This window comes from Pleurodeles waltl, chromosome 6 (assembly GCF_031143425.1).
Source record: "Pleurodeles waltl isolate 20211129_DDA chromosome 6, aPleWal1.hap1.20221129, whole genome shotgun sequence".
NCBI lineage: Eukaryota > Metazoa > Chordata > Amphibia > Caudata > Salamandridae > Pleurodeles > Pleurodeles waltl.
In genome coordinates, this window is record NC_090445.1 from 193200995 (window position 1) to 193220363 (window position 19369).

Consider the following 19369-nt stretch of genomic DNA (forward strand, 5'->3'; position numbering starts at 1 on the left):
ACCAAGTCCATGAGTCAACTTCATCACCCCAATCCCCATCAACTCCAAGGACTTCCCAATTCTCAGCCATTCCAGTTACCACCTGGAAGAGCCTTACGACTACTGCTCCACTGACCTCCTTGACAGTCTACTCGACAAGACTTTCACAACCCACACAAAATACAGAACACATGTTGGATGCAAATCTTCCCCTCCGGCAACAGCTTCACCTACAACTCCACATCACTACTCACATAGACCGACCACTACATCATCCATTTTAAACTCTACGCCACAAGTCAAAACTCACATTAACATCAACCAAACCAGACGAAGCTGAAACAGAATAACAGAAATTGACTTGCACGGCACACTCTAAACCGACCAAACCAACACCACCAACCTAGTCAAAGACATCACTGACTTTAATCAGTGGATCTCCAACTGTGCTGACGCTTTGGCACCCACCAAAACTCACAAACACTGTAAAACCAACAAACAGGCTTCCAGGTACACAGAAGAACTCCAGGACTCCAAAAGATAAGGTAAACAGTTGGAAAGGAAATGGAAAGCCAACCACGATCGCAAAAGCCAGATCAACCTACAAGGCCACCCTTGCACACAACCACCACCTCCTGAGAGACACCAAGAGAAGATCCCTCAAAGACCAGATTGAAGCCCCACAACAGCAAAGAGATTTTTGTTATCATCCAGAAATTCACCACCCCATAAGCCTCAGCCAACTGAACCCCAACCCCTACCGTCCCAGGAACGCTGTGACAACCTTTTCTTCAGTAGCAAAATTGAAAATAGCTACAATTACTTTGAAAAATTAGCAAAACTATAATTACTTTGAAAAACAACCAATCCCCCAGGACATCATCAGCAAGCTGCCCACTTACCACTCAATACAGACATCTAACAAACTGGAGAACACTCACCTAGGAAGACAACACTCCAATCACAAAAAACATCCACTCCAGGGCCCCAACAGACCCATGTTCACATCATATCTACAACCTAGGAGGACCTATGATCAGCACATTCCTCACATCATCAACTCCTACATCGAGTGTGCAACCTTTCTGAGCACTGGAGGCACATAGCAGTCACAGCCCTTCTCAAACCACCAAAGGCAGACCCCCAACAAACTGAGCAATTTCTGTCCCATCTCCCTTCTACCACACACAGCGAAGGGGATACTGAAGGCAATCAACAAATAACTCACCAACCACTTGGCAATTTTTTTTTAACCACTCCGAATCCAACTTTTGAAGCAACCACAGTGCGGAGACAGCACTCACTGCCATCACAGATGAGATCCGCACCCTATTGGTCAGAGGAGAAATTCCCATCCTCACACTGCTTGACCTCTCAGCTGCATTTGATACAACATCACACTCCAGCCTCATCAAAAGTTTACATGCAAGAGACATCCAAGGTCCAGCCCTCAAATGGATATGCGCTTTCCTCTTAGGGAGGGCATAGCGAGTCAGACTCCCTCCCTACACATCTGAGTGCAGGGACTTGATGTGCAGAGTTCCTCAACGTTCATCCCTCAGCCCCACCCTAGTCAACACCACCTGTCAACCTCATCGCCAAGAACACATAGTTCATTCTCTCCATGTCTGACAAGTCCCCCATTACCAGATCCAACTTCATCCAATGTATGATCTGTCTAGTAGAATGAATGAAAACAAATTGTTTGAAACTCAGTGTGAACACAATAGAAGTGCTGATCTTCATGAACAATAACTCCCCCTGGGACTCCACCTAGTGGCCATCATAGCTTGGCTTAACACCATCACCCACTATCCCTGCTCGAAACATCTTAGATGATAAACACAACAGGGCCTCACAAGGGAACACAATCCGCTCCACCTGCTGCCCCATACTATGCAACTGAAGTAAAATCTTAAAATGGATCCCCAAGAGCACCAGACGACCCATCACTCAAGCCCTAGCCACCAGTATACTAGACTATGTCAACACTCTATACCAGCATCTGCAACCACTTCCTCCAATGACTGCAGACCTCCCACAGTGCACCCACGACACCACAACTCACGAGTTCTCCACTGGCTGCTGAAACACAAGCGCTGCCAATTTAAACTCCTCACACATGCTTACACGGCACTGTACAACCTTGGTTCAACTTACTTCACCTGCCACCTCCACTACCCCCAACAGACTCCTACATTCTGCCTCTCCCTCTCTCTCGCACACCCCTCGCATATGCAAAAGCAGAACAGGAGGCCTAGCCTTCTCCTATCTTGCAGCCTAAACTTTGTACGCACTCCCTCTACATAGAAGGGCATCCTCCTCACTTCTAGAATTCTGCAAGAAACTGAAGGCCTGGCTCTAGAACCAACACCTGGCAGACGACATACACACCTGCTCCTCTGCAAGGATACCCTTTGGGTGATAAGTCGTGCTTTACACATCCAAATAACATATGGTGTCATTCACAAAACACCCTGTTATTTTTTGTTGTAAGTCTGGCTTAAAAGCACATTTATACGCCAAACCTAATGGCATTGCCATTGCATTTTCAAATACATGTCGTATTAAGAGTACACTCTTTTTGCATTACAAAGAATGCTGTCTGCACATAACTCCCATGGGCTACACACTGTACAATAGTGTGTACTTACAGCATCACTTACAGATCTGTTTTAGAGGCAAAAGTTACTAATATCAAAATAGACCACTTAGGTTTTGAGTAAGTGGTAAGGACAGAAAAGTCAGAAAAAAACAGATGCTCTATGAAGTGGTTTCGGAAAGAATGATGCAGCTCCGAGCCCTCTCCCTCCCTCCACCGCCCCCCATGTGTATTGTCAAGATACCGCCATGTCCAAGAATAAATAAAGCAAATGTAAAACCAAGACCATCCGAAAGAGATGGCACAGCTATGATGAAAACTATAAACAAAATGTAGTGGGAAAGTGTCAAAGATATTAGGATTTTACTTTCTTTGCACTGATGATACATACCTGCGTGCTATAAAGAACAACGGTGTGCTCTAAGTCATCTCTGTGACCACCCTAAACTAAGCTTATAATGAATGCTAAGGAGGTACATCACAAAGGTACAATATAAGCGAACGCAGTCTTTTGATAGGTGTAAACGGCACCTGGCTAGCGGTCTAGAATAGGAATAAAAGGAATGAGAATTAGACCTAGTATTCTTCGAGTCTGTGACTTAAGAGAATGTACTTTCCACAGATTTTTGGTAAAGACAACAAACTTAATGCCATGATATTTGACGTACCTGAATATTCTTTTCACAGTCTGTTTGCAGGTGAAGGGACAGCTCGCTCTCCAAAACAAACTTCTTGCCACATTTATCACAGATTTGCATGCGTCTGTGTGTCACGTTCATGTGTTTTTCTAAATACCAGCGTGTGTTGAATACCCGCGGGCACTTTTCACAGACTAGTGTCTCTTTTTCTTCACTCTTAGTCTTTTCAACTGTAGCTTTCAGTTCTTTTGAAACCTTTTTCTTTTTCCGCTTAGCAGATTCTTCACTTTTTCTTCGCTCGTGCGTGGCACAGGAAGTAGGAGATGTGGTGGAAGTAGCTGACGTTACACTCCGTGTTCTTCTCACTGACAAGCTGGGGTCAGTTACATTTGTCTTGATGCTCTCGCTTTCATACTCATCTTCACTACTTCCTTCTGTCAGGTCCTCCTCTGTGTCGTCCTCTTCTTCTTCTTCCTCTTCACTGCTGGCATTAAGGACAGATGAGTCTTTGGACTGAGAAGAAACACCAGTGTCACTTTTAGAGACATTTAACGTCTGGTTATTAAGATTTACCTCCACTATTATCTGCTCCCTTTGGTAGCTTTCATCCTCTCCGCCCCATTCTGCGGAATTCTCTTGCTCCCCCTTCAGTGCTTGTACTGTTGTCTCTGGCACACGTTCTTGGAAGAAGGGCTGTGCCTCGGTGTCTGGCAGAGGAGGCTGGACCAGTTTAGTGTCACCCAGCACAGGAAAGGGGCTTCCTGACTCCCTTTTGCATGTTTTGGTCGTTAAGTCAAGTTGTTGATTGGCACCATGGTAAAACGTGGATGGCACTTGGCTCTGATGGCTGTTCTCCTGTGCCATTACTGAAACATGCAGAGCTGGACTACCAACTAGCTGTTGGCAAGAGTTGGCTGTAAAACTCATGAGGACACCTTTGCCTTAATTAGCAGTCAGTCCCCAGAGAAGCAAATCTGCCTTTTTCCTATGGTAGGCGGAAATGAATAGGTATGGTATGAAGAAATTCGATTCCATCTATGCAATGCAATACAATGAATAACCATGAAAAAGGACACAATCTCTTTTGCCAAATCCATGAACAAGCTCTTGTTTTCAAGTGTCTGCAGAGGAGTTGATGTAGAGGAATGAGGGAGTCAGCAAGAGAAGAAAAGCAGCAATTGAGCTTCTGAGGAAAGATATCTGGAAGCTTCTGAATATTTGGTCTATAAAAAGAAGGAAAACACGTGCTTTAAACAAAAAGACAACAAAACAAAGAATATGCGATGCTAAACGGACTCTAAACAAGTCTTTGATTATTAAGGGAAACCTCTGCATACATTTTTTTTTTTTTTTTTTAACATCTCAAACATGCTCTTTTCCCTCCAGACATCTACTCCCATTTGTCTCCACTGCTATCCTGGGCCCTTATTTCAGGACAACAGGTTATAGGGAGGAGGCTAATCCCTTAGAAGTTGTTGGCAAGCATTATGGTGGGGGAAAGCCACTATCTTGGCTGCAAGGCCCAAATTATGTCTACTTTGGAGCATGCTTGGATAAAAATATTCTTGCCGTGCACCCCTCAGATTGGTGAAATGGGGAGTGGTGGGAGGGGGGTGGGGCAAGAGATCTTGCTTAAGTAGGTAGGAGACTGGTTGGAAAAAAAACACGTCACAAGATGGTCTCATTTAAAAGACTGCTGTCGTCGGGAGCTTGAGGAGATCTTATAACTGGCTGGCTCCAGTGGAATCCCTTGGATAAGATTTGTGAAGGATTCCCTGCAGGAGCTAGGGATGACTCAACTCTGGGCTTCGCCAGGTGACGCAAAGTTGATTTCCAAATCCACCATCAAGCAAGCTTTTTGGTCTGATGTAGATCTCGCTCCACTCTTCGACGACCCATGGGTCCCTAACTAACCAATTCCTCCATGTTAAGGACTCTTTTACGAGGGAGGACTTGCTAAATGAGATAGAGCCTCCATTTTCCAGGCGTCTTTACCTACAATTTAGGTTAGGTACTTTGCCATTCCATGCATTTACTGTGAGGTGGTTTGGCCGGTACAGTGATTATGCTGTCCAACGTGCAGGGCCCCAAAAGAGTCTGTAGAAGATGTGCTGTTTTTATGCCCCACGTATATATGGCCGGTAGGAAGAGTTGGCTCTTCCCATTGTCGGAACATGGACATTAGAGAGCATTAGGTGGCACTCAGGATTTTGAGACTGACACAAGTAAGCTGGTGTATGCACTGACCAGGTTTTTACTGAGATTGTGGAGATTAAGGTCAAAGGCGTGTGTTGTCCTGGATACAGGAGGGCAGGGTAACAGCCATCTGTGACTGAGACATATTATGTATTTATACATACTATTTTAGCAATAGGGTTGATTGCAAGTTTCGCTTAAATGAACCGGGACTGTAACCAACACCAATGTTGGTTACTTATCACTGGATGGGTTGTCTGGATTTAATTTTAACATTGTTAATCGGCCGGTCGTGATGGGACAGTTATTTGTTTTAACTTTGTATTTATTTATCTTATGACAAAATATGTAGTTTATTGTTGTATGTACTTTTATGGCTTAGCGCCGAAATAAAGTCTCAAAATACACAAAAATACAAAAACAAGTCTACACCTAACAAATTTTAAATATTTTAATTCACAATCAAAAACATAAAACATTTTTGAATTTTCAATGTTGCTTCTTTATCTGTGTATACTTAATTAATTTTAATATCATGTAACATTGTAAAATAGTTGTGGACCCCTCACTAGATCTTGGGGACCCCCATGGACTCCCATGGGTCCTCAGGCCACAAGTTAAGAACCACTGTTGGAGAACTTTCTCTAGAGGTTGCTGAATTAGTTTGAGATCTATAGCCTTTTTGAAACGCTGACTATTGAAGGGAGGACTTTATGTATAACGCTTAAAAAGGGAACGATTAACCCTTCTGGTCAGGCATCGCATGCTCCACACATCATTTGTGTGTGCGTTTCCTTAAACAAGGATATACAATTTACTCAGCAAACCAAGGCATTCAGTTGTGACAAGCCAATGGTTCTTTAATAAGGAAAAATATTTTAGGCACACGTGAATGGCATTTTAAAGTATTAGTAATCGTGTACTATGAAACCAAAATGTCACTTATTCATAATGAAAACATCGGCAGAGTAGTTGCGTCAAAATGGAGTAAAGAGGTGAAACGGTGCTTTGGGTCGGTCGCGATTCAACACCACATGGCCAACAGAAAAGGCGTCCTGTATTGCACTGTAGACACGCTGTAGACTATGCCAACATGAACCTTTCGGAAATTGATTCTGTTGTGTGTTAGAACCGTTTAATTGTCTGCAGTACAATCCAAAACGCCTGGTCTATCGCTCACATGGTTGGCACTTTTGTTCACACTTGGTACTTTTGAAGCTGCTGTGTGACACACCTGAGCACCGAGTACTTCATTTCAAATTTTTACTCCATTCTTACTCCTCCCTCTGTAATGAATTACATGTTAACAAATTACATTTTTATTGCAAAGTATCTCATTATTAATATAATAAAAAACATTTGTTTCTGTACGACTGCTAAAAATAAAATTCCTTGTTCAGGAACCAGTGTCTCGTCACAATTAAACATACCACATCGATGGGACAGATTTTTTTTGTTAATCTATTTAAATGCCTCACTGATTAAATTCCTGAATAGGAATCAGCCGAAGAGTACAGTATAGTTCTGTAATTACACCACTGATCGCCAACAAAAAACTATTAGCTATGCTTGATGTCTAAATACAAATCAGATGGAAATTTCTCCAATTACCTTTTGGGAACAATTACCTCTGTCCACTAGTTGTGTTCTTGCAGTAGATACCTTGCGTTTTAATACTAACACCGCAGTATGGTTGCATTAGCTGTTCTCTTGTTAAAACATCCATCTGCCTCAGTCTATTTAATCTCCCCATCCAATGAAGAACCTTTTGCTGCTCACAGCTAAATATGCTTCTGGACATCCCCTGCCCCCATTATATAAATGTGGTACTGATATGCTGGTTGGCATTTCCTTTTTTCGATCCTAGGAATACCCAATTTATGCTTCAATGTGAAAATGTACTCTACATTTTTTCAGAAATGTCAGATAGCTTTTCTGTTTTCAGTGTTTAACTTGTGAATTTCAGTGGTGATTACTCAGTTTTCCAAGTGTTTTGAAATCACTGTATTGTTGTTTATTAAGCCACCAAACCCCCAAAACAGACAGAAGCTCTTATGGTTTACAAACATGCTGTTTCTGTAGCACAGATTGTTATAATAACAGATGTTTAATTTACAGGGTATGTAGAGTCTTCCCGATGGCGGTGATGCGAATGAAGTTACGGTAGACTGTACTAATCACAGCAGTCTGTTACACGGTCACTCACAGATTTACTCATTTGCCTCTCACTCACACAGGACTCTGTCCTGGTTTACAGTACTATTAATGGATTAGGATAGGAGGGAAGTGTATATATGCAAATGTTTCTAATAAACAATTCCTAGACACAGATGGGGTAATTTACCTACTCCTTTCTGAATATTACGAAATCGTAGCGGTGATTAGCCCTGCTAACAGTATACCATGCAGAACGTTTAAAATTTTGAATTACACCTGATTAATTTGTCGCCCTATATTTGAAACCAAACACATGAAAACTGGTGCTTGTAGCATGTTTGACAATGCTTTCTTCACTCCTAGTCTAACTGAAAGTGGTGATCCTGTATAGTTGTCAATTATCCCCATGTCATGTCAATTTAAGTCAGACCTGAGGTTTTAATTGACACTACCGTGTACTCTGGGATTTGAAAGCTTGCTAATAACATTGTAAGCATAGTCTCAACAACCCAGCAGTTAAATGTGGTTGAATAAAAAGGCAGAGTAGCTGAAAATCAGGAAAATGTAGCACTTTGCAGCTATGAATTTTTGTTGCTACCTTGGTGTGTGGAATATATTTTGTCGTATTTTAACCCCTGTCCCGTGAACCTGGTGACAGCACACTTTTCACAAGCACCTACCAGTCAATAGACCTTCGACTGAATGTTTAAAGCCTGGGGTGTGTGGCAGATGACTGCTGTCGAGAATGACTTGTGAGCAAAGAGGGAGATGTATCAAAGTATTTTAACCATTCTGTGTTTCGGAAAAATGTGATAGTACCTACTGGCCGAATATTCTTATAATCCAACCGTTTCACCAATCTGGGATAGAATGAAATACTACCAAAAGATGTTATGTTAATATTCCCAGGTTGTTTAAAATGATCAGTCCAGATATGAAAACATGCCTGTAAAAATTGTACCTTTAATCCAAGCACATAAACTGGAAGAAACAAAAGGAAAATGAAGTATTTTAGTGACATCCCAGAAGGCAAGGGGACTAATCATAGACTCCATCTTGCTGCTGCCTTCCGTAACAAAGTCACATTGTGTTGGTCCTCTCAGGAAGAAATATATAATACTTTGCCATTCTCGTACATTCTGGCTACCACTCAGACACACACATATTGATCCGCATAGTATGACGTTTAGTGCTGATGGCGGGGGAAGAGGATGGGAAGCAGGCCTAAGATACATGTCGTTATTCCCGGCCCTACTTTATGTTTTTCAAGATCGCCAGTCACTAGTCTTCAACAAGCCAGTGGAGGCGACAGAAATGACCCAACAACAAAGGTGCTAAAATGCCCACTAGATTACAGGCTGAGCGAGAATACACTGCCTCAATGGAAGCAGCTGCTTCCTTTAATCGTCCTCGGGCAAGCACCGAGTGAAAACATAACAGACTCGACGTAGGGTAGTTCACACTCAGGCACCTATGCTGGAAGACAGTCACTCGAGAACCAGACACCTCATAAAATGAGATACCCGTAGGGTCAGACGACCAGCTCGTCTTCGGAGTAGTTTAAACCCATGACAAATCATCTGAATAACTATGCATTCCTCATTTTGAATGAGGAAAGTAAGTGATCAATAAGAGATTCAAAATACCAACGTACTTCAAACGTTTAGGGGTGCATGTCAAATTCCGCCAAGAGACTCCTCACAGGCCAGGTTGTGGTGAAATTAAGGCAACAATAAAGAGGGCTAGTCTATGCCTTAGACTTTTCATTCTGAGCCAGGGGTTTCTTAATCTGGATTAGATTTGAAGTGCCTTTCAAGACTACGGACAACCAATTGATTGGGAAGATGTGATGCTGGATGGCGTCTAAATGACGAGTGGCAGCATTTATGCCCTTAGCACAGAGCAGACCCACATTTTGGTCTCCCAGACCCGAGGAATACTTATGTCAATGATTTTGGATGGCAGCTTCAACTGTGTCTCTATCTCGGATGGTCTAAATAGAGAATACTCATTTTATTCCACTGCACAGGATCTGCATACTACATTTGATAGAATGATGTGCTCAAACAGACTTCGTGATGTGATCATGCACACGGAATATCTTGTCCACGTTACTGAATCATAACCCTCTGACAGCACTGCGGTGAGTGTGTCAAACAACCCATATCCAACTTGAGTCAGAAAAGTACACTGGATAATACAGTATTGACAGAGCCCCTAGCTGACATCATTAACAATTATTTTGTTATATAGCTCAATGTACTGTACCTGCATTGTCCCATCACTTGGAGAACCTACTTCTGATTACACTGATCAGTCTATTAAGTTATCTATGCTGTATCGAATATAAATTGCTTACTTAGCAGCCAATCTCAAAACGAGGGCCAAAGTAATGTATTGCAGCCATATATTTAGCCCCTAAATAGCGTAGTGCCCTACACCTTTTTAGGCCTGGCAGGACTATTGCAGTACTAAGGCCCTTACAACACAAACTATTCCAAGCTGTAAAACAAAGTTTCAGCCGTGGGACAGCTTAACCAGCATTTGTAAGACACATGGTCATATAACCATAGTTAGCCGCTAGCGGGCAGAACCACATGAAAACAGAATGTCACAAAGTAATGTAGTGCAACCATATATTCAACGCCTAGAGGGCGTAGTGCCTTACACAATTTCAGGCCCACTGCAATACTAAGGCCCTTCGAACACAAACTACTCCCAGCTGTAAAACATATGGTCCCAGCCATAAATGCTTAAAAAGGAACTGCATGGTGGAAAGGGTTATTCTGGGGTCCCCACTAACCTAGCGTAGGGACCCAGAGATGACCTAAACAGACAGAGGGCATCATACTGAATGTTTGGTGGTGGACCAATTGTCTTCGTGCCACCACAGGCTGAGTTATGGGCAATTTTTTTGAAAAAGAGCACTTGCAAGGCATTACGGGCTGAGTTTTCTCAAGCGCAGTAAATACTGTAATATTTGCTCTCCCGCTGGGCCAGAAGAGCTGCTTTGCTATTTATGTGTATTTAGTAAAGCATTTATTAATTACAAGTGTTTTGGGGAAGATGTGGAGCGATAAGGGGAGAGCCAAAAGAAATGACACAGTTTAGGTAACAGTATAGACAATGTGACCAGCGCTCCAATACCAATGATGGAGTTTGCTCTGTGAGAGACGAAAGAAAAGAACTGCTCAACCACGCTGAAGAAAATCGGCAACTGTGCAATAATCCATGTAACAGTGTTGTCCCCAAGGCGGTAACAAAGCAGCCTCAAGGCGGGACAAAAATAAAGCATTTACCAGTGGCATCAAGGGATTTTTGAACGGCAAGCTCACATGCAAGTCAAAGTTATGGGCATGAGGTGAGCATGGTTAGAAGACCACAATACTTACAACAGATCAAAGGGCTTGCGTGCTCGACCTAAACAGACTACAAAAGGTAAGATAGACATGAACTTGAGACTCAAAGAATGGGAAACTATAAATTACGCCCTAGTTTTCTAGAACACTAAATTCAACAAGAGAAAGCAGGGTTTAAAAGCTCTGAACTCCTAACTGCAGCTTTTTACGACTACTAAATAGCATGACCATAATCTTTAACCCTAACCTTTTTGTGATAACTCACTTCCTATTTCGTCAAAGAAAGCATTTACAAGGCTGCTAAGTCCCTTCAGTCCTTCTGTGACCCACCTCTTTGTTAATTTTCTCCATCTTGATTTTGTTCAATATGGTAACCTTATTTTTCATGAGCAGGTCCTCTCTTTCATGCCCAGAAAGAAGTCTGGGTCATCTACAGATGTGTCTGGAGGCAGTTTTCAGACGCATGCCATCTAGTGTGTTAAACTGGGCATTGCAAAAAAATCAATGCCAGCTCAATACAGTGAAGAGTACCAAACCCCTTGATTACGGGGTGGTCAACCTGCTCTTAGAAAAGGAAACTTTTAATTCTGTTGACAAGTTCAGCTATAAGCCAGTTACACCTTTACCTGTATTAGAGAAGCTGCAGAACAACTCAAACTATCTGAAGAGTCCAACATTCTTAACTCATGTCAACTGGGATTCTTCCCAGGGTAGGATATGTAGGCCTGCTAGTTCCTGGTCTAAATGCAATTTGGTCTATTATTGATCAATCAATCAATCAGTGTATTTGTAAAGCGCACTACCACCCGTGAGGGTCTCAAGGCGCTGGGGGGGTTGGGGGCGAGGGTGCTGGTACTGCTCGAATAGCCAGGTTTTGAGCCACTTCCCCGACAGGAAGCAGGTCTTTGGTCTGTCATAGGGGCAAGGGAGGGTGTTCCAGGTCTTGGCGGCGAGGTGGGAGAAGGATCTGCCTCCGGTAGTCACTCTTCGGATGCGAGGGGGACTGTGGCGGGGGCGAGGTCGGCTGAGAGGAGTTGGCAGGACGGGGTGTAGAAGGTGAGTCGTCTGTTGAGGTAGGCTAGACCGGTGTTGGATCGCCTTGTGTGCGTGGGTGAGGAGCTTGAAGGTTTTCCTTTTGTTGACGGGGAGCCAGTGTAGGTCTCTCAGAAGGTGAGTGATGTGGCTGGGGCGGTGGGCGTTTTGTATGCGTTGCAGTCATTTGAGGAGTTTGGCCGGGGCTCCTGCGTAGAGGGTGTTTCCGTAGTCAAGTTTGCTGCTGACAAGGGCTTGGGTGACTGTTCTTCTTGTATCTGTGGTGATCCATCTGTAGATCTTGCGGAGCATGTAGAGGGTGCTGAAACAGGATGAGGAGACGGCGCTGACTTGCTTGGTCATGGGGAGTGTTGAGTCGAGGATGGTGCCCAGGTTGCGTGCGTGGTTGGTGGGTGTTGGGGCTGCTCCCAGAGCGGTCGGCCACTAGGAGTCATCCCCGGCTGAGGGGTTGGCGCCGAAGATGAGGACCTCCATCTTATCTGAGTTCAACTTCAGTTTGCTGTTCCTCATCCATTCGGCGACGGCCTTCATTCCTTCGTGGAGGTTGGATTTGGCGGTGAGGGGGTCCTTGGTGAGGGAGAGGATCAGTTGGGTGTCGTCGGCGTAAGAGATGATGTTGAGGTTGTGCAGCCGGGCGATGCGGGCAAGCAGGGCCATGTAGACGTTGAAAAGTATAGGGCTGAGGGACGAACCTTGGGGAACACTGCAGATGATCTTGTAGGCTTCGGAGCGGAAAGGGTGGAGGCAGACGCTCTGGGGTCTGCCGGAGAAGGAGGTGGTCCACTCCAGAGCTCTGTCCCGGATCCCTGTGTTGTGGAGGCGTGTGCGTAGGATGCGGTGGCAGACTGTGTCGAAGGCGGCAGAGAGGTCCAGGAGGATGGGGGCGCAGTGTCGCCGTTGTCAAGCAGAGCCTTGATGTCGTTGGTGGCGACGATGAGGGCGGTTTCAGTACTGTGGTTGCTGCGGAACCCTGACTGGGATGGGTCCAGGATGTTGTTTTCATCAAGGTAGGGGGTCAGTTGTCTGTTGACGATCTTCTTGATTACCTTGGCCGGGAACAGAAGCAGGGAGATGGGGTGGAAGTTCTTGAGGTCTCTCGGGTCCGCCAAGGGTTTCTTGAGTAGGGGTTTGATCTCAGCAGGCTTCCAGCTCTCGGGGTAGGTCACGGTCTCGAAGGAGATGTTAATGACTTTGCGGAAGTGGGGTGCGATGGTGGCGCTTGCTTTGTTAAAGATGTGGTGTGGGCATGGATCTGGCGGAGATCCAGAGTGGATGGTGCCCATGGTTTTGACTGTGTCGTCTTCGTTCACGTTGGCCCAGATGAGCAGGGGGTCGTAGTTGAAAGTGGGTGGAGAGTCTGAGGTGTTGGTGATTGGTGAGGTGGTCTGGCTGTTGAAGCTGTCATAGATGTCTGTGATCTTGTGGTGGAAGAAGGCGGTAAGGGAGTTGCACAGGTCTTGTGAAGGGATGTCATTTGTGCTGGAGCTGGGGTTGGAGAGTTCATTCACGATGTTGAAGAGCTCCCTGCTGTTGTGTGCATTGTTGTCCAGACGGTCTTCAAAGGAGGTTTTCTTGGCAGATCTGATGAGGGGATGGTGATTGTGGATGGCATTCTTGAAGGCGGCATGGTTGTCCGGTGTCTGTTCGAGGAGCCACTTTCTCTCCAGTTTCCGACAGGTTTGCTTGGAGGTTTGAAGGTCCGAGGTGAACCAGCTGGCTCTCTTGTTGGCACCTCTGTTGGAAGGTTTATTGAGCGGGGCGAGAGTGTTGGCACAGTCGTCAATCCAGCGCCAGAGGTTGCAGGCTGCGAGGTAGGATTGGTGGGGTTGGTGGGTGGTTTTTGGGCTAGGCAGGTGTTCAGCTGGTCTTGGCTGATTTTGCTCCAGGTGCAGCGGGGGATCTGTTGGGTGCTGTGGTGCGTGGTGGGTTTCTGGAAGGTGAAGTGGATGCAGCAGTGGTCGGTCCATGGGAGTTCGGTGGTGTGGCTTCAGGTGACGTGGGGGCTAGCGGAGAAGACGTGGTCCAGCGTGTGGCCAGCGGAGTGTGTTGGGGTAGTGACGAGTTGTCTGAGTCCGAGGGTGGCGAGATTGTCGATTAGGTTGGTGGTGTTAGGGTCGTTGTTATTCTCCAGGTGAAAGTTCAGGTGCCAGGGAGGACGTAGTCGACGGAGGCTAGGGCGTGCCTGCTGACAAGGTCGGCAATGGAGTCGCAGAACTGAGGCCGTGGCATCTGTAGATGAGGGTTCCTCTGAGGGTGGTGTTGGGGTTGGTGTGGATCTGGAAGTGCAGGTGTTCAGCGGTGCTGATGGTGTCGTCGGTACAGGTCGTGACCCTGATGGTGTTCTTGTGGACGATGGCAATCCCTCCTCCGAGACGTTGGTGCGATCCCTGTGGGTTATCTTGTAGCCATCCGGAATGGCTATGGCGATATCTGGGGCCGAGGAGGAGTTCATCCAGTTCTCAGTCAGGTAGGCGACGTCCGGGGTGGGGGTGTCGAGCAGGTCTCAGAGTTCGACGCCATGTTTGTGTGCAGAGTGGGTGTTAAGTAGGATGCATCGGAGGTAGTTGCGGTCAGGCTCGGCAGGTGGTATGGCGATTTGGAGGCTGGTGAGCTGCAGTTCCGGCAGGTGAAGGGTCCCTCTGTGTGCTTAGGGGGAGGCCAGGAAGCAGGCTTGTGCTCATCCGGTGTTGAGTGCGCGGAGGGTGCTGGCGGTGTAATGGCGTCGCTGGCCGTGTTGGTCTTGGGGACCAGGGGTCCTGGCGCTGGGCACGGTCTGGGCTCGAACGGGAGCATACAGGCTTGCCTTAGGTGCACATTCGGCTCGCCAGCGGCATGTCCACTGCGCGCGGCTGCCATATAAGGGGAGGTGGGAGGGGCAGCAGGGAGGGGACAGCGAATGGGCGAGCAGGGGGGTGGGGCCACAGGGACACAGCGGCGGGAAGAAGGTAACTTAAGTGGAGGGAGGGGGCAGGGCCGCATGGACGGGGCCGAAAGAGAATGATAACAAAAAGGGTAACCAGGAGCAGCTGCAGCACCGGCACGTGGTGCAGGGGAGCGGCCTGCTTGAGCACAGAGAACCTCCAGTAGTGATCTTTTTAGACTTCTTCACCGCCTTTGGTATTGTTACAACTGGGTGCCCTTCCAGCGTCTCTCAAGAGATCGGGAGCAAAGGACAGTATTGGTTTGCCCTATTCATAGAGATGGTTTTACAAACCCTGTCACTTCCAGGCTGCAGTTCCGTTAAGGCAGGCTAATTTGAGTGTCGAGTTGCAACTCCTCATTACTGCCAATACTTGCCAAAATGAATGACTACCTTTGTCATATTTGATTAAGTCTTTCCTCAAGGACCCTTTGTATGCCGAGAATAGTCAGCTCATTATCAAATTGGACAAATATAGACTTCCAGGGCTGCAGTAAGACTCATGGGTTGATTAGTAGCCATTCAACAATGGATACATAACACTTACTTCACCACCTTAGTAATAAGGGATTTACCAACAACATCCATGGGCTGAATTCCTAAAGTTAGGGGATCTGATTCGGGGGACGATTGCTGTGAAGAAGGAATCCAGCTCATCTTACAAAGCACCGGTTCCAGTCTTGGGAATTCAAGGTTCTAGAACTGTCATTCTGCCACCGTAGCAAAGTTCCAAAGGGAACAGATACATGAAATTGCACCATGAGGCTGATCCTGCACAGTAGACCCAAGGTCACTTGAATAGGTCCCGGTCCCCCTCTCACTACCCAACAGGATATACCTCTTCAAAGAAGAAAATACTTATGAAAACACCAGCATGAACAACAATGGTACAAATTTCTCCTCAAGCAGGGGGAGGGTAGAGAATTAGCTTCTGCGGATTCCCATCATCACTTGACTGACAAGAAGTGTCAAAGATGTCAGTTTGTGTTGCAGTGGAGTAATAAATAGTCACGACGCAGGTGATCCTGCTTTTGAGGCTTCAGCGCACTTCTGCTCTGTGGATCCATCTGCCAATGTTGTGTTCGATCTGACATCTCCCGATGTGGAGTCCATGTGCACTCCCATTTGATGACTTCAGAGATATTCTACAAGATCATACTTATTGTTGAATGATTTGACAATTGGCCTTATTCAAATTCTAACATTTTTACTTCATAGCATTTTAGATGTGGACTCGTGCACCCTCATTAGTGAGTTAGCATCCGTGTTTCGGCAATGGGGAGTATGTGCTAAATCCATTTTAATTTTCCCTGGGACACAGGAGTCAGCTTAGCCTTGGGCTTATAGGCATGTTGCCCCAGTCATCTAGTGACCTTTTACCTATTTAGCATGCCCCGTTTCATTTATTTTATGTTTTCTTGTAGCTTTTGCTATTTGTTTATATTTTATAAGAATGTTTTGATTTTCATTAACAGTGCAATTCCGAGAAAGCGTCATTATCACTGATCTCCGTAGGTATTGTCATGTGCCTTTTTCACTTACGTGTGAAAGGAACATAATGCACACTTGTTAGGGATGGTTTATGCAATTGCAGACAAAATTCTGCCACATTATCAGTTGTTTAGCAACATGCATGGTCAGGGATCCTACATGATCTGTATACATACACGTAATACAGACAAGGTCATTACAGGTGTTCCTTCCAAATGCCATCTATGCTGCATGTCACCTTGCTGCATAACTTGGCCTTTGTGTCACCACGGAGTTCGACCTAGAGACCTCACTCCAAGGTTGGGGGGTGCTTCTCATGGACATGGTACTGGCAGATTAGGTTTATCTCGCCTAGATCTCACAGGGGCACAGATCAGGCTTCCTTTGCAAGGAATTGCATATCTTATGTTTATTGTAAAAGGGTGGGGTTTCGTGTTCACAACTCTCAATCTTCACAATTCTGCTTTTATTCTTATTCATTATCCTTATCATTGCAGCTCACGCATTTTATTGTACATTGCAGTCTTTTCAATAAATATACTGAAAACTCTCCTGCATCTCTTTCATTGCCTATGCATGCATGAGACTGATTGCTACAGGAGAAAAGGCTGCCAGAAATCACCTTTACTGTGAGTTTCAGTGAGGTACTGCTTGTGAGCCAGAAGGGTTGGGGCGACAGTTATGACTTGTAGGAGTGGCTTAGTTGCATACAAACAAAAATGCTGTCATCCCTAAACCAGCAGTCTCGCTAAGGTGCATGAGCCCAACTACGCCAAGAGAGCCTAAAAGACCACTGAGAGAGCCAAAAAGTCTTACTATGCCACACATTTCTATGAGACACCAGATCAAGAAAATCTTCAACATCTACCAGGAACCACGGAATCCTGAAGTACATAAAAGAAAAAATTCCATCTCAAAATACTGAGAATGCCTCCTCATCTTCTAAACAAAAATTGTCAAAGTTCTCAATTGCATTACCAAGGCTTTGGATTTTTCTCACTTTCCCCCAATCCTACATCCACACCTACAATACCAGCTTACCTTGTTCCGTCCACTGGAACCTCATCAGGTCCTCAATTTGGCACTCAAAATAAAAGCATCCAACACACCCTCCCCATCCAAGCAAACCTGCACCATAAACGGGTCCCTCCACCACTATGGCAATATATGTAACTGACCTGATCACTTCTCCATTCAAGAACATTTACATGCACTCCAAAACACACCACTAGCACCCCTTTCTGGAAACAGATACACCAACTAACCTGAAAAAACCTACAAAGTGCCAGCCAATTTTTATCTCATGTTCCTCATCAAAACCACTAAAAGGGAATACATGGAATTCAATAACCTTCTTCGTGACAGTCTACATTCCAAACAGCAAAAGGCACTGAAAACACAAAAGTTAAAATGAAGAGTTTCTCCTTTCCCTGGATGCAAATGTCCTGAAGCTCCTTGACTTCACTGTGGTATGATATATTGTAGCCCATGCAATATTTGAGAAAGATCACCACTGTGCAGGGATCTCCGGAGCTACACTACACCCACAGCCAGACTACATTTATCAAACCATCTTCCTGGGCAGTGATGCGAGATGTCTGGAGCTGGTTCAGTGTGGTCCCAATTTCACTTTCTTTCGACAGATGCTAGGATTCAAACCAAGGGGCAGAGCACTGACCAAAAAGAGAACTCCACCCAAAGCAAAGGAAAGAACCTTTATTTATGGTGCTACTCAAAATCTTGCATTAGATTTATTAACATGAGCATTCCAAAGAAAAGGCAAGTCACTTAAAAAAGGCATGTGATTCATTTACAAATATTTAAGCTCAGAACTCACCTACTGCGCTCTAGCAGCAAGCCCATGTGAAAGGAGACAGCACTCAATAGGATTTGTAAGACATCACCACACATTAGGGTACAGAACACTATGCCAAGAGGACCACAATAGGAGCTGTAACAAAAAGGTCAGCCATCAAATTGACCTTCTATTGCAACGGGTAAGAGAAAGCACTAAGGAAGCAATACTAAGAGTACTGAAATCCCCAATAAAACTTCAAAAGGGGTAACAGTCACAGGTAGTCCTTAAAACCAGTAGAAAAGCATGGTGGAATGTTACAACGGAAATAGATAATTTCAATACAAAGGGAAATCAGGGATGATCAGGGGTGTGGAATTCTTACACTCGATACCAAGGGTATACTGACTGGGGAATCCACATTTATTTGTCTAGTAACCAGGTAGACTCAAATCCCAGCAGCTCAAACTCTTTGGCAGTGCCACAGTACTGTTAAGAGAAACAGGACTGAAACAGTATGGTTCATTAACATAAAGCATTTACTGTTTTGGTGGACACATAAGGGAATCAGTGGCTCCGACACAAAATGTGTACACAATTACAATGTTTAAAAATGTGTGGCTATTTAGAAACCTCCCAAACTACTCCTTTATTATAAGCAAATACATAAAATAGAAAGCAACTTTGGTGTATTTACTTTGAAAGCAAACAATTAACCCAAAAGCATTTGGAACACAAAAAAACAACAACAAAAAACTTCAAACTGTTTTGCTAACCTAACATGATTGATTTGCTCTGAAGATATAATGTCCATTTGTTAATGTTGTTCGAACTTGTATTAATGGTTTATTAATGCAAAGCGTTTTTTATGAGGGTAAGTGCTCTAAGGAAACGTGGCAATCTCGGACTTCCATTCTGTTGGTGGTGCCAATATAAAAATGTGTACACGTTTGCAAAGATTAACAATATGAGGCTACGTAAAAAAGAATGATGAATCTTTGCTTACAAATTAAATGGTTAAAAAACAAAAAAAACAAATGCAATTTGGGGGAAAAACGTATTGCAGAACTACAGTGAAATTTTAGGTAGCATTTCTTTGAAGCATAGTCTACTAAAATGTGTTGGTGCATGTCAGTAATCCCCAAAAATATTCATAATGGAACATCAGTGAAACCAGTT

General features: G+C 44.7%; 1 protein-coding gene across 5 annotated transcripts in view; it reads right to left on the reverse strand.

Moving 5' to 3' along the window:
- The window catches only part of ZNF652 (zinc finger protein 652), a 292555-nt gene that overhangs the window by 241560 nt on the left and 31626 nt on the right, over positions 1–19369 (reverse strand). For all 5 annotated transcript variants that reach the window (XM_069237791.1, XM_069237787.1, XM_069237788.1 and 2 more), the window contains one exon: positions 3250–4442. In XM_069237791.1, coding sequence (XP_069093892.1) covers positions 3250–4146 — 897 coding nt within the window. In that variant the 5' untranslated portion in view covers positions 4147–4442. The remainder of the gene's footprint in view (positions 1–3249; positions 4443–19369) is intronic.